Source organism: Bos javanicus, chromosome 22 (genome assembly GCF_032452875.1).
Source record: "Bos javanicus breed banteng chromosome 22, ARS-OSU_banteng_1.0, whole genome shotgun sequence".
NCBI lineage: Eukaryota > Metazoa > Chordata > Mammalia > Artiodactyla > Bovidae > Bos > Bos javanicus.
The window spans coordinates 14658691-14674012 of record NC_083889.1 but is presented as its reverse complement, the minus strand read 5'-3'; the positions used below and the strand labels follow the sequence as shown (position 1 = coordinate 14674012).

The 15322-nt window shown below is 52.5% G+C and overlaps 1 protein-coding gene across 4 annotated transcripts in view; it reads right to left on the bottom strand.

The window, feature by feature from the left end:
- VIPR1 (vasoactive intestinal peptide receptor 1) overlaps nucleotides 1-11909 on the bottom strand; it is a 33325-nt gene extending 21416 nt beyond the window's left edge. Inside the window, exon 1 of one of the 4 annotated variants that reach the window (XM_061396099.1) lies at nucleotides 11591-11909. In XM_061396099.1, coding sequence (XP_061252083.1) covers nucleotides 11591-11657 — 67 coding nt within the window. In that variant the 5' untranslated portion in view covers nucleotides 11658-11909. The remainder of the gene's footprint in view (nucleotides 1-11590) is intronic. The other 3 variants (XM_061396096.1, XM_061396097.1, XM_061396098.1) reach the window with 3 other exon arrangements.
- Nucleotides 11910-15322: the final 3413 nt, after the last annotated feature.

The window sequence follows — 15322 nt, the reverse complement described above, 5'->3', positions numbered from 1 at the left end:
AATTATGCCTGGGCTTCTAAGATCCGACCGGGGAGGCCTCAGTGTCTCCTCTCCTTCGGGAGAACGGAAGGACGCCTGCGGCCTACGTAAGTGGTGCAAACTTCTTGTCTTGAAGTTTTATTGGTCTCCCGCGTAAACCAAGCTACTCAGCCTCTTTTCTCCACTGAATTTTCCTACTGAGCTATCCTTATTCTATTACTCTTTATATCTTTAATTAATATCTAATTGAAGCTATTGTATCCTGATCCTCGCCTATGCCGGCTCTCCTTCGAATACCCTGGATCAGCCGGGGCTGGTCGCTCAGTCGCGAGCCTCCGAATGCTCTGCCGGAGAATCCTGACACCCTCCCTCGGCTGTGCCCTGGCCAGGGATTAAGGGTAAAGTCAAACCTGTGTGCCAGGGAGATATTGGCATTGGGGCAGACATGTGAGTAGGGATGACAGCTGCCCAAGAATAGCCGGAAAAAACAGGTCTTGGGAGTCAGGTCTTGTGGAGAAAGGTGTGGTAAAGGCCTCAGTAAAGGAACCACTGGGCTGGTGGCAGTTTCTGCCAGTCTTTTTGGCATTAGGGAAGTGGCTGCCACCCCACTTCCTCATCTCTGCCCAGGGAGAAGAATGCCACAGTCCCCAACATGGCTGTGGAGAGAGTCCCGCAAGATTGCTCCAGAATCAGAATTTCTTAGTGTCTCTTCCAGCTTGTCCCCCTCACCCTGGAACAAGGTCTTGACCCTCAGTTTCCCTAAGGGCCAAATGGACTTCGGCCCCCTCCCCTGATGACTCTAAGGCTTCTTGCAGTAGGGTTTTGGGGAGAGCACAGGTGTTTTGGGAGGTTCCCCTTATTTCCTTCTTTTAAGGAGATCCCTGTCTGGCCCCTAGGCACCAAGGGTGTGACTGTAACCATTGCTCTAGACAAGTCAGTCCCACTGTAAGCACGTGACTCCAAAGGTGCAGGACCACAATCTTAAATCTCATACCTTTTCTTTTAAACAGTTACATGAACAACTGTATCATGCTCCATAATAGATCTGTGTTACTTTCCATATGTCAGCTTTTAAATGACTTGTGCTTAGTCGCTCAGTTGTGTCCGACTCTTTGTGACCCCATGGACTGTAGCTTGCCAGGCTCCTCTGTCCATGGGGATTTTCCAGGCAAAAATACTTGAGTGAGTTGCCATGCCCTCCTCTAAGGGCTCTTCCCATCCAAAGGATGAAACTCGGGTCTCCTGCATAGCATGTGGATTCTTCACCATCTGTGCCACAAGGGAAGCCCAGGAATACTGGAGTGGCTAGCCTATCCCTTCTCCAGGGGATCTTTCTGAACCAGGAATTGAACCAAGGTCTCCTGCATTGCAGGCGGATTCTTTACCAGCTGAGCTACCAGAGAAGTCCTTTAAATGACTTACTAGCTAATATTTTTACCCTAACTGACTGGTAGAGTTAACAGTCCGAGATGGAACCCACATTCTCTGTGTGGCTTTCATGCTAATGGCTCATGGGTGAGTGAGGTCTGGGTGCTGGGTCACATGCTTCCCCTCTTTCCCCAAAGTGTCGAAGATTCTCATGGAGCTTTGTCTTAAGGGATTTGTGTTTGGTTCATCCTGCTGGGGCATAGGAACAAGGGTGGCCAGAGGAATCCCGGAGGTGGACTCTGGAAGAGGAATCTGGGGTTTGGCCAGCCCAGCTTGTGTCCCACCATTGGTCTTTCTTGCTTTGTTGGAGCACACTTCTCCCAAGGGTACCTTCCAAGCTTGTCCTCAGTCACAGGGTGTGTTCTGCCTTCTGGTGCTTCCCCAGCCTTGCCTGCGTCTTCTGCCCATTTTCAGCTGCCATCACCCCCTCAACCAATTTTAGTTAAACCCAATGGCTCAGCAAGTAAAGAATCTGCCTGCAAAGCAGGAGGTGAAGGAGATGCAGGTTCAACTCCAGGGTTTGGAAGATCCCCTGGAGAAGGGCATGGTAACGCACTCCAGTATTCTTGCCAGGAAAATCTCATGGACAGAGGAGCCTGGCAGGCTAAGGTCCACGGGGTCGCAAAGAGTCGGACATGACTGAAGCGAATGAGCATGCACCCCTCCATGTGAAAGCAGGATGAATAGTAAGTAGTAGACATCAGAGTTACTGCCTTCTATCATTCTTTACAACTCCTCCGGTGGCATATCCTCATTCTGTCTGGGAAATCACGTCTTTCCCCACTCTTAGTCCATAGGTTCTGATGAACCCTCTCTCAGGGGATCAACATGTAACCAGACTTAAGTCAGTTAGTGTTCCTGGCCACAGTGCCCGGCACATGGTCCAATTCACTCCTCAGAGCCAGGAAGCTCATTCCTGGGACCTCGGATTAAGCAATTAGGTAAGTGGATTTGTTCTTGCCCACTGGACTGGAAACCTCAGAGGATGCAGGGGCTAGAACTACTGCTCCCACCTGGTTGCCAAGTAGAACCCAGTGATGAAAGCTGCATGTTAAAGGCAGGAAAAAGAGATGTTGAAAAATGGGATCCTCTGGACATTGTCTGAGCCCTTGAATGCAGCCATGCCTGAAACCAACCCTGCTTCCAGCAACATGACCCAATACCTTTCTGTATGGCTGAAGCTAGTTGAGTTTTCTGTCCCTGTAACTAAGAGTCCAGACTTGTGCTCTGAGACTAGGACAAAGGATGCCCTCATTTGCTGAGCCTTCTTTTCTTTTTCTTTTTTTAATATTTATTTGCTTAGTAGGTTGCACTGGATCTTAGTGCTGGCACGCAGGATCTTCAGTTGCAGCATGTGAACTCTTAGTTGTGGCATGTGGGATCTAGTTCCCTGAGCAGGGATCAAACCCAGGCCCCCTCCATTGGGAATGGAGTCTTAACCACTGGACCACTAGCGAAGTCCCTGCTGAGCCCTCATAAGCCTGGGCTATGGCCCTGCTGTTTGCCAGGACACATTTGTTTTCTAATCACTGAGGGCATTTCAGGGCTCCTGGCAGTTTCTGCTTGCTACTCTCTGAGGGTGCAGACTGCGGGGTTAACTTCTGTAAGCAACTCTGCTCCCCCAGAAGCACAGTAACAGAGTCTCTCCTGAGAGGCACTATGTAGAAGCAGGGCAGGAGCCCTTGGGGTCGCCTGGGATATCTCTGAGTAAAGTGGAGGTGGTCTAGAAGAGGAGTTCTGCTTTCACCATGGCCGAGTATTGGGCCCCATCTGGAGAATGGTAGAGGAAATAGAGACCCAAAGAGGGACCAGAGGTCAGTCAGCAATGCACATTTCCCAAAGGACCTAAGTCTCTGGCCACTGGTCTGGACAGCATCAATCCCTCTCTGTGGGCTTGCCTCGGGCCATCTGGTCAACCATTGCCCTTTGGAGGACAGGGCCAGGGCAGCTTCCTCTAGCCTTATCACTGAGGAATTTGGGCAGACTTTGAACTTCCTCTTCTATATATTTTCCTATTCTAAACATCCTCATTATCCTGCTGGACTCCAGACACACAAAATTAGAAAATTCCCAGCCAGATACAGCCAAGTCTATGGCCCCAGGGAAGGGATATAGCTGGTGTGTGGGATTCAGAGAATGGGCAGTAGTGGGCCTTTGAGGTTGTGTAAGAGTCTGATAATTAGAGGTGGAGTAAGGACATTCTAGTCAAGGCTATGGTTTTTCCAGTGGTCATGTATGGATGTGAGAGTTGGACTGTGAAGAAAGCTGAGCACCGAAGAATTGATGCTTTTGAACTGTGGTGTTGGAGAAGACTCTTGAGAGTCCCTTGGACTGCAAGGAGATCCAACCAGTCCATTCTGAAGGAGATCAGCCCTGGGATTTCTTTGGAAGGAATGATGCTAAAGCTGAAACTCCAATACTTTGGCCACCTCATGCGAAGAGTTGACTCATTGGAAAAGACTCTGATGCTGGGAGGGATTGGGGGCAGGAGGAAAAGGGGACAACAGAGGATGAGATGGCTGGATGGCATAACCAACTCGATGGACGTGAGTCTGAGTGAACTCCGGGAGTTGGTGATGGACAGGGAGGCCTGGCGTGCTGCAATTCATGGGGTTGCAAAGAGTTGGACACGACTAAGCAACTGAACTGACTGAACTGAACTAAGGACATTCCAGAAAGTAGGAACAGTGTGTGCAGAAGCACAGAGGCAGGAAAATGCCTAACACAGTCAAGTTTGCAAGAGGTCTGATGTGGCTTCAGTAAAAGGTGCTGGAAGCATCAGGAAACAAGTTTGGAGATGTGGACAGGGGCCAGGCCTCATCAGTCCCTGCTTGGACTAGTGTAGAAGCTTTCAGCCCCACCACCTGCAACCTGAGGGATCTTTGTAAACCGTGTGTCTTCATTCTCATTCTCCTGCATCAAATCTCTGATGGTCCTAGGAGTCAAAGCCCGTACATCAAAATGGCACTCCAACCCTTCCAAACCCCACCACTGCCTACATCTCCTAACTTGTCTCCTGCCATTTCATGTGGAGAGGAGAAAGTGGGGCTCAAACGCAGTCCAACCTTGTTTAGTTGTTTACTTGTGTCCGACTCTTTTGTGACCCCATGGACTGTAGCCCACCAGGCTCTTCTGTCCATGGAATTCTCTAGGCAAGAATACTGGAGTGAGTTGCCATTTCCTTCTCCAGGGGAATCTTCCTAGATTAGGAATCGAACCTGTGTCTCCTGCTTGGAAGGTGGATTCTTTATCAGTGAGCCACCTGGGAAGCCCTCACTTTGCAGTTGGGTTAAGATGAGAGCTTCAGCCCAGTCTAGTTCCCCACTACCTTCTTTGTGACAGGCATTCCTGAGCCCAGAAGAAGGGATTCAGGCAAGATGAAGAAGTCCCTAGCATCTTTGCGGTTCTGATCCTGTGTCTCCTGCCATTTTGTTGGCTGCATGTGGGAGGTAACTGCCTGGGGATTTGCAGTATAGTCCTGAGTGTCTGGCTGGGGGTCTGGATTAGCCATGTCTTGTTAACTCCACCTGCTCAGGACGCCCCTTCCTGTCTATTCCCACAGTAAGGGGCTTGGGAGAGAGCTTTGCTTTCTCCTCCTAATGGGGCCCCCTGAGATCTGGGGTAAAGGCTGAGGTGGGGCAAAGGGGGAAGATGCTGGGAGTTCTAGCTGTTAGGTGCTGGGGGCTTAGCAAGAGAGGGGTGAGCCCACCTCAGATGTTGGGGGCCATACCCAACTCCCCTCAAGGGAAGCTTGAGACCACAGCTACTGGCCTGGATGAGAAGCCCCTGCTTCACCCAGGGCCAGAGAACTATGGCAGAAGAAGCCAAGGGAGACAGAAGCAGGGTGGTGGGGGCACATGAGTCCCTCCGAGGAGCAGCTAGTCTGTGAAAGCATCTAAAATGCAACAGGCTGGAATCTATGAAACAGGAGAAATTCCTGCCTGTAAGGTACCAAGCACTGGGGCCCACCGTGGATGATTTGTGTTTCTGAGGTTTGTCAAAGGAGGGCTCTCTCTCTCTCTCTTTTTTTTTTTTTTCCTGCTAGGGATAGTTGGAAAAAGCCGTGGAAAGGGAGCAGAGAGAGCAGAGGCTCCCATTACCATGTTACATCCCACGATTTACTTAAGCCCCTCCCTACCACCACTGAAATAATGGAGCATCAAAGGGTCATGCGGGGAAACTGAGGACTCAGAGAGAAAGCAGTGTGATCAAAGGTACATAAGACCGCAAACCAGTTTCCCGGATGTCCCCTTCATTTTGGTTTCTGTGTTTGAACTGGTGAGGAGTTGCAGATCTTGTAGTCAAGGAAGAAGTGAGGGTGGAGAGGAGAGGAGGAGGAGGAGAAAAGAGTCGGGGCGGGCACAGGAAGGTGAGGTAAATCATGGGATCCAGAGGTCACAGAAAAGAGGAGAAATAGGCTCCCGCCTTTTCAGAGGGCACAAGAGGAAGTAGAGATGATTATCTTAGTAGGAAGAGAAACAAGGGAGTCTGCTGGGCTGATAGGAAGGTATCATAGGTTGATCTGGGTGGTGGCTACACAGGTGTACATGTGTGAGACAATTCCCTGAGCTATCACTTCTGATGTGTACATCTCATTAATTAAAACCTATCTCTAAAGTCCCAGGGCAGCGTATGGCATGCCATAGCCACTTTGGAAGAAATAGTTACTCTTATAAGATGGCATAGCCTAGTTAAGTCCACGAGTTCTGGAAGCAGACTTTTGGCCACTTCCTGGCTGGGCGAACTTGAGCAAGTCACCTCAGTTCATCTGTAGAAGTGGCAACAATGACAGCACCACCTACATCAAGGTTGTGTTGAGAGTTACATGTAAATGACACAGGGGGATTGACAAGGGTTACCAGTTGTTGCCAAAGCCCCAGCCCAGCCCCACATGCCCAGACGCCAGCCTAGTTCCAGCATGATAGCCCTGCAGAATCCCAGGCAGCCTGAATGTCCTTCCCACTGACAAGTGGCAGCGGTGTCCACCAGAGGAGAGGTCTCAAGCCTGGTTCTCCTTTGCCCCCTATTGCTGTCTGATTCTCTTACCCTCCCTGTATTTTCACGTTCTTTGGCCAATAGTCCAAAGCCTCTCGTCTCTGCAAATCCTGGGAAGGCTGGACATTCCTGATGGTCCAGTGCTTAAGACTCTGTGCTTCCAATGCAAGGGGGAAAAATTTGAACCCTAGTCCAGAAACTAAGATCCCACATGCCACATTTTTGGCAGCACGGCCAAAAAATAAATAAAAGTCCTGGGGAAGGTTGAACTCTAGGGAGTAGGAGGATGGAGTGAGAACTTGTGCTGGGGGGTTGAGGGTAAGAAAAAGAGGGAGACATAGGGACATAAGCTTGGGTCTGGGGCAAGAAAGAACTTTCCGCAGTTCAAGGTGATACCAGGATAAGGGCTCTCATTATTAGGATGCAAAGGAGTTCAGCTTGGTGTTAAGCCTGGACCCATTAAAAGGCCCTTCTTGTGAGGTTTACTGAGGGCCACGAAGGCTTTCAGGTTTTTTTGCAGAGGATCACCATGAAGAGGGCCTTTACTACCTTTGTTACCATGAGGTCACTTTGCTAAGCAGGGGCAGTAGGGACTCAGGTTTCAATCCTCTGTCTTTTGAAAGTCATCCTGGGTACCACTGCAGAAATAACACTCAGTTTCAAACATGGTGTCTGTGGGTGATGTTGGTGTCTGCTCAACTGCAGAAAGCAGGGCACCAGAACCTGGAGCCATGAGTCCTTGACATGTTGGCTGGTGACGTCTTCCTCTCCCCTCACCCCTCTTACCCTCCCCTGGGCAGGAAGAACTTGTTTTCAAGATGGCTGGAGGCACTTCCTGGGAGACACAGACCTTCACATCATGAACCACATGAGAAGAGGTGCAGATAAGATTGAGCCCTGTCTGGTGAAATCTAGCCTGCTGCCCACCCACCTGCTCAAGGCCCCCTGCTCTTCCCCTCACCCACCTGCCAGCTCACTATACAGTCCCATCATGGCACAGGCAGGAAAGTTCCTTGCAGTAAATGCAACACCCTTCTTCCCCCCTGATAATATCACCACATATCTTATGATGCTTGATTAAATGCTACTGGGGGACATCAGCTATTGAATATAAGCTATTAAGGAATCCCTGTTAATTTTATTAGGAGTGATGATGGTATACAGGAAAATATCCTTGATTTTAGAGATGCATCTTAAAATAATTTGGTCTATGATATCTATAACGTATTTTCAAATACTTCAACCAAAAGAGCAAATGGTGCAAATATTAATGGTTAATAACTTTCAAGTCTAGAAATTTGGAGTGGACAAACATTGGAAATTCCTATACTGCTGTTTTTGGTGACATCACTCCCGGAAATGGGCATTTCCATGTTCATTATACTACTTGCTCTACGTTTTTTTATATGCTTGAAAATGTTCACAATAAAAGTTTTAAAAAACCCATAATGTGGCAGAGAGATTAGATTGTATTTCTTTTTTTTCTGAAATACATCTAAGGCATGTGAGAGAGCTTGCACACACTGCACATTTTCCTTGGTACAGTGAGAACAGCTTTGTGTTGGGGAGGTCAGACAGGAAAAGGAGGAATCTAGGAGGTTGAGAAGATGGAGCAAGGAGGAAGGGATGAGGTTTTGTCTAGTCCCCAGACCCCATTCCTGCATCCACAGCCAGAGGGGCACAGTGAGGAGTCCCTGTAAGTGGCAGGCTCCTCAGGCTGGATTGCCATGAGGCTGCCACCATGCGGAAGGGCCCATCATCCAGTTCTCCCTAAGAGGACTTGTCACCTGCCTGGGCCTGGAACCTCATGCCCCATATTGTCTGGCCACTCAAGAGGACATACCACCCCCTGTGCCCAGGACTCCTGCCTTCCCTGGAAACTCCTGGGCAAGGGGAACAAGAGAGAGCTGAAGAAGGGTCCACAAGGCTCCCAGGCTGGGGATCCAGAGGAAGGAACAACCTGCCACACAGTTCACACAGCACTCTCATATCCTTCAACCACAGAAGTCCTGACTGGAAGGCCAAGCCCTTTTCATAGTCAGTTGTGAGGCTGGGGTGAGATGGGGTGGGATGGGGTGGGGTGGGGAAGACGTGGCTCCAGCCAAGGTGGAGCTGGCCTCTTTTCCCATTTCTCCTGCATGTTGGGCCAAGGTTCTCACCCTCCTTTTTGTGATGAGGAAACAGAGGCCCTTCCACAGAGAGGAAACATGTTCTCCAGGTCAACTGGCCATGGAGTGCGCTGAGGACACAGCTCAGGCTACTCATCTTGGAAGTTCTAGAAATGTCTGGAAAGATGGATGTCAGGGCAGCATGGGACAGTGGAAACCTAAGATGGGAGCTCGATCTTCCAGCACAGCCCTGCCCACCCCCCACCCCTGGGAGCCTTGGGCAGGCCTAACTCACACGCTCACTCAACTTAAGGAGGAGACTTGACCCCTCTGTAGCCGTGTTTCCTAAACACCACAGGTGGCCGGCTAGGGGCCGGGATTGCTGGGTAGCCATGGAAGCTCCTGGAGCAGCTGGAAGCAGATGGCTGGGGCAGGAGGCCTATGGCAAGGTGAAGCTTTCAGGAGACAGCCATTAAGTCTCAGAGAGAAGTCAGAGGAACCAGGTCCCTCTGAATCCCTGGGCCAACCCAGCCTCTGGGCAGCGGGGTAGGGGGAGCTGAGGGCTTCCTCCTCCTTCTGGGGACAGGCCCATTGGTCCTGCCAATAGAGGCTGTCTCAGTCTCAGGTGGAAGACTGGATCATTTGGTCAAACTCTTTAGGGACTGCCCTGCCTCCTCCAGGGAGCTTTCCCTGACTGCTCCTCTGAGCGACCATTACCCCAGTTCTGAGAGGCTGCAGCCCACATCTGGCTGGGCTGGTTCTCCTGGGTCGCTGGCTCCGCTCTCTGCTACCAGCTGGAGAATCTTCCTAGGGCAGGGCATGGGTCTGCCCCTTCTCTATGACACCTCCTGTCTCCGCCCTTGGGCTGGGCACTAGCCTGAGCAGTTCTGCTACCAATGAGGAGCTCCTGTGCCTACTCTCCAGGGGGTAGGGGCAATGGAAAGCTTGAAGGGTGGCCTTGGGGAAGACTTCCTCTTCTGAGACACTGGAGGTTTTCTTTCCTTTTTGGCTTCCCTGTTCAGAAATTTCCTCTTCTCAGGCTGAGGTCAGGGCTCTATAAACAGGAGTGATACGGCCTTGGGTCTTCAAACTGAACTTTGCAGCTGCCATTTTATGACTCTGATAACACACTACCCCGCTTCCCCAAGTCTGGCTGAAGTAGGATTGCCTGGTGTCTATTTGGTATGGGAGCAAGTGGTGGCTTGTGTGGAGAAGGGAGAAGTAGAGAGGGAAATAGGGGCCCCTCATTCCAGCCTGCTCTCATCGACTCCTGGGTGAGTCCCTTCTCCTCCCTCTGTGGGCCCAGCCCTGCACTGGGCTGTAGGGGACATGGGAGGGTGAGAGACCTTAGGCCTTGATCCCAAGGGATGGTCAAAAAGCCCCAGGCTAGGGTTGAAGAGTGAGGTCAGAGTGGGAAGGGCACAGTGGGTTGGAACAATCAGGGAAGGCTGTCTGGAGGAGGAGCTGGAGTTGGGAACTAACCAAATAAGATGTGGAAAGACAGGGGAGGGTAGGCATGGCAAGACCAAGGCTTGAACTGTCTCATGAGGTGGGGGACAGAAGTTGCTGGAGAGGGGACCCCACTGAAACCAGTCTGCCCCTAGACTGAGAAGCCTCCAGCAATGGGAGAATGTGGTGCCAGTGGTGGTCCCAAGATCCCTGGTTCATCCATGGAAAATTTGAGTGGTCAGAACTCAGGGGTGGGAGAGCCAGAGGGTTGCTGGTGAGGCCTGGAAGCTCTGTGACCCTGAGAGGCTGTAAGTGTTGCCAGAGTATGCCTTTAGGGCCAGAACTTGGTGGGGCTTTGAGAGCTCAGAAGGTGGGTCTCACCATAGCTATCAGTGAGAGAAGAATTATGCCAATTGTCATAATGTCTGCTTCCAAGACAAGCAATGAGCATCCCAGCCCAAGTGTGTAGCACATTAGCGAGATGGAAACAGAGATTCCTTCCCTGGTGGAGGTGATGGTCAGGGAGATCCTCATGGGACAGAAGAGACTATAGATGACCCATATACTCCATCCACCCACCAGCCACCTGGAACCCACATGTTTTAGGCTCTGCTCAAGCAGCAACCACAGATTCCTCAAGCTCCAGGGGAGGGATAGAAAGAAATCAGCTTCAGTCCAGGTCTGATGGGTGGGGGATAGGTGTGGCTCTGATATCTTTGGGCCTCACTTTGCCCATCTGTAAAATGGGCTTGGGTAGTCTTCAGGTCTTCCCTGATCTTATAGGAAGATGACTCATGCATCTCCTGCCTCAGCCAGAATCTGCCCTGCAGCCCAGGTGAGTGTCCCCCCCTCTACTAGGCACACACATGGGCACAACCACACATGGGACACATGGGCACCAGGGGTACACACACACACACCCATGTGGAGATGAAGCCGAAGTGCAGGGAAGAGGGTGGCCACTGCTTCTTGGTTATTTGCTCCCTTCCCATGCACATGTCTGGCCTTCTCCAATAAACACCACCCCAAATCCTCATTGTCCACTACCTTGCACCTTGGGCTCCATCTCTTTCAACTCTGCTCAGTGGGAGGGCACAGGAAGGGTCTGCCTGCCAGTCACCTGATCCCCAAAGCCCCTTCCCCGGGGTTGGGGGGGGGGGCGCTCAGTGCTTGGTCTGCTGCTGAATGTCACTCCTACAAGTAACTTAATGCCCCACAGACACCTTCCGGCGGGCACAGCACACAACGACGACCCTCACAGCCTCCCCCTAACCTACTGTCTACCAGACCTTCCATTTCAGTGGCCCGCAGTCCCCGACCCTGCATTCACTGACTTCGCCAACCCACAGCCGTTACACGCAAGGCAAGTTTGGAGCCAGCTCTTTCCCGCCGCCCCTCTACGAGTGTCCCAGATTCTGACGCAGAACGGGCTCCGGGCTGCGCGGGAAGGGACCAGGCGCGAGGGAGACCCTACCCCTCCCTCGGGTCTAGATCCGGTCTCAGGCGCAGCGAAGAGACCATGCTCCGCGCCCCTTATCCCCTCCATACAGACGTGAGCACACAGCCGGGCTCCCGTCACCCCTTCTCCACCCCCAGCTCCCGGGACTCTGGGCTGCCCGGCGGACACTCACCGCGGGGCCGAGGACGCAGACGAGGGCGCCGGTCAGCAAGCAGAACCAGCGGGCGGGCGGCGGGCATGTAGGGCGCATGGTCCGTCCCGAGCCGGCGGCGGGCGGCCCCGCGCCGGTAACTGGCAGGCGGGCGGCGCACCACGCGGCCGACGGCGGGGAGCCTGACAGAGTGGCGCTGCCTAGGTGGTCCTGGCGCTATGAGGCGCCGCTCCGGGCGGGGGCGGGGGCGGGGGCGTGGGCGGGCCCTGGGGGCTCGTCTGACGGGCGGCGGGTCTAGCCAATGGCTCGGTAGAGGCGGGGCGGCCGCGCAGGTGTGGGGCGGGGCTGGGGGGCGCCCTGGCTAGTAGGGAGTCTGCGCGCTCCCCCCGCCAGTCTCGCACTTCAGTCCTCAATCGCAAGGTGGGGGTAGACCTTCGTCCCTTGGGACCGCATCTCCGGGAATCCCGAGAGCCCAAATGCCCCATTCTTCTGTGCTTGGCTCACGACGTTTCCAAGAGCCTGACTGCGATCTCCCATTCCCGCATGCCCCTTGAGCCCCACCCCAGGGCGCCCTGCTCTTTCACCTTCAGAGCCACCTGCTCTAGTTGGCCTCCCAATCTCCCCATTTTTCACTTCTGCACCTCGGAGGGCAGGTGCAGGCGGGCCGGACTACAAGACAAAACGTGACTTTTGATGCCCCAGGCTGAAGGCCGAGACTTGCTTAAGGTTCTGGGCTGCAAGTGCCCCAGATAAGTGGGGCTCACTGTTTGATCCGTTTTCAATCGCCCCAACTCATCCCTCGCGCGGGAGAGGCCATACGAAGGGAAGTTAGGGCGCAAGTGAGGCCCGATTCTTTGATCCGTGGTGCCTTCCTTGAGCCCTGGCGGCCTAGTAGGGCGCGCTTGATACCGGCTGTGCTCTCGGATCACTCATGACCAGTCGAGGGTCGTGCTTCAGGAAGGATGGCATGTCCGCGCCCTCGCGCGTCTCGGGCCGGAGCACCTCCGAAAGAAGGCAGAACCTAAGTTCTAGCGCCATCGCGCGGAGAAGGAAGGTCTGTTTCCCAGCGCACGAGTCCAGAACCCGCGCATCCGACCTGAAACAACCGGAGTCCTCCTCTTCCCGCCTTCCGTATGTTACAGCTTGGGAAACCGAGGTACAGAGAAACGCCTGGACCTGGGCCGCCTGCCTCCGATGCCTCGCTTCCAAGATTCTGCGGCTGACATCGGACCATCCAGTCTCCACCGTGCATCCTCAGGGCTTGGTTTATTCATCCTTAGAATGAGGCGGAGGTTCATTGACGCGGCGGCCTGAAAGGTCTCCTTCTTGTGGACCAAATGCAGGTGGCTGCCTTGCCCTCTTTCCAAGGGTTCTAGAAGGTGAGATCGAGGCTGGAGGTGGCGGTGGTGGCAGTGGGGTAGGGTGGCTGGTGAGTGACTAAGATAGGAGGAGGGAGGTTTTGATTGGGGGAGGGCGGTTTTTTCTGGAGAGGCGGAGAGGGCTGCGCATCCCTGGGCGCCTGCGAGGATATGCGGCAGCTTGAAGGAGCTATTTCAGGCGCTGGGTGACCCGCAGCTGCGACGGAGTTCCCTGCGGACCCACTGGGGTTTTCCTCCCTACAGCGCGGGGAACTCTGGCCACTGATGGAGCAGGATGGAGTTATAGAGAGACAAGGGAAAGCCAGGAAAGGAGGAGCGTCCAGCCCCCTCCTCGATTTCGGCTTATTTGGATGCTAGCATTTGCTTTCTCTCTCCCGCCCTCCCTTTCCTTCTTCCCTTCCATGTCTACTCATCTTCTACTCTCTCCCCCCTCTCTTTCTCTACGCTTCTTCCCTCCCATCCTCCCTTCCTCTCACATTCATTAATAGTTTTCTATGTGCCAGACTCTGTGCTGTGCAGCAGGGCACAGAGATGGAGAAGTCAGCAGCATCTCTTGCCTGGGAAGGACCTGGGGAGCTATTGTACTCCCCTTAGAGTTCCACCTCCTTCCAGTGGAAATATAATCAGTTATATTTAATATAACTATTAAACATAAACTTGTATAAATATATAAACTAATATAAAATATATAAAATATAAACTATTAAACTATGGAAATATAATCAGTTAGCCTGGACAGAAGCGCTTCCCTAGACTAGAGAACTGTGGAGATGCCTTTGCCCTGGCCATTCTGGGGCTTGGACTCAATTCCTTCGGGGAGGAAGTGTTTGAAGAATGAGTCACCAACCACTTCTCAGCCATTCTCACTTCTGGAGGCCAGATTAGGCTCAGGGGTCAGAGGGCCTTGCCTCTCCCTGTGCCCAGCCAGTACCCCCACTCAGGCCTCAGTTCTCTAGCAGGGCAGTGGAATTTTGTCCTCATTCTGGAGTGTTACCTCTGCTGGCACAGTGCCCCAGGAGTCCTAGATGGGAATGGCAAATCCATGAGCTTTGGCTCTCATAAACCCTTTCCCATTCTACACACACACACACACCACCTGATTACCTGCAGAATAATGCTCATGAAGTCCCACAATTGAGGCATGTCCTTTGGCCTGCTGAAGTTCTGCTCTCTCTGAGGACAGATAGCTTGGGTGCTTGAGAGTGCATTTGAGGGGGTTGAGGATTGGGGAATACGAGGGAGTCAGCCAGACCCCACTTGGGGTTTCCCTGGTGGCTCAGTGGTAAAGAATCCACCTGCAATGCAGGAGACACGTGCAGGAGATGCGGATTTGATTCCTGGGTTGGGAAGATCCTCAGGAGAAGGAAATGGCAAACCATTCCAGTCTTCTTGCCTGGAAAATTCCATGGACAGAGAAGCCTGGTGGGCTACAGTCCATGGGGTAGCAGAAGAGTCAAATGTGACTTAGCAACTAAACAACAATAACAACAACAAAAAACAAAGACCCCACTTAGCCAAGTGACTCTTGGTGAGGCCCAGAATGGTGGCAGAAGCAGGTGGGGGAGAATGGAAGTGAAAGTGAAGTCACTCAGTCGTGTCCAACTCTTTGCAACCCCGTGGACTGTAGCCTACCACACTCCTCTGTCCATGGGATTTTCCCGGCAAGAGTACTAGAGTGGGTTGCCATTTCCTTCTCCAGAGGATCTTCCCAACCCAGGGATCGAACCCAGGTCTCCCACATTGTAGGCAGATGCTTTACCATCAGAGCCACCAGGGAAGTCCTGTGAAAATGGAGGAGGGGTGGAAATCTGACGGCTCCTAGCTGGGGGTGGCTGCTTTCCTCTCTCCTGGAGGGTATCCACACGACACCCCCTCCTTAGCTGGAGGGCTATGTGGGCAGGCTGGTGGCAGTAAGAATGACTGGCAGGGCCCCTGGATGCCCTTGCAGTCCTCATACTCCCAGGAAGGAAGCAGGTGACTAAGGAATAATAGTTTCCGTGTAGATTCTTTACAATGAAAATTACTTTTGTTTTTTCAGAATTGTTCTCCTGGGAGACCCACACTTCCTTACCTAGCAAATGGCACAAAACAACTTCAGAAGTGAAAAAAGGTGCAAGAAAAGAAAAGTAGCAAAAACAAACAAAAACTTGAAAAATTCAACCATGAGTCAGTTTGACCTTGTTCTGATCAGCTGTTCCTGCATGTCCAGTTCTATGTCCTGAGGCACTGAGAGGTCTCCCAGGGGCCTACTCCTGGGGAATCCTTGGGATCTGATGAAACCATCCTTTCACCTGCCTTATGGTCTGGGGAAGCTTCTTGGGTTGGGGAGGGATATCAGAAACTGGAGGTGTGTAGGGGTAAGGAGCAGGGAGAC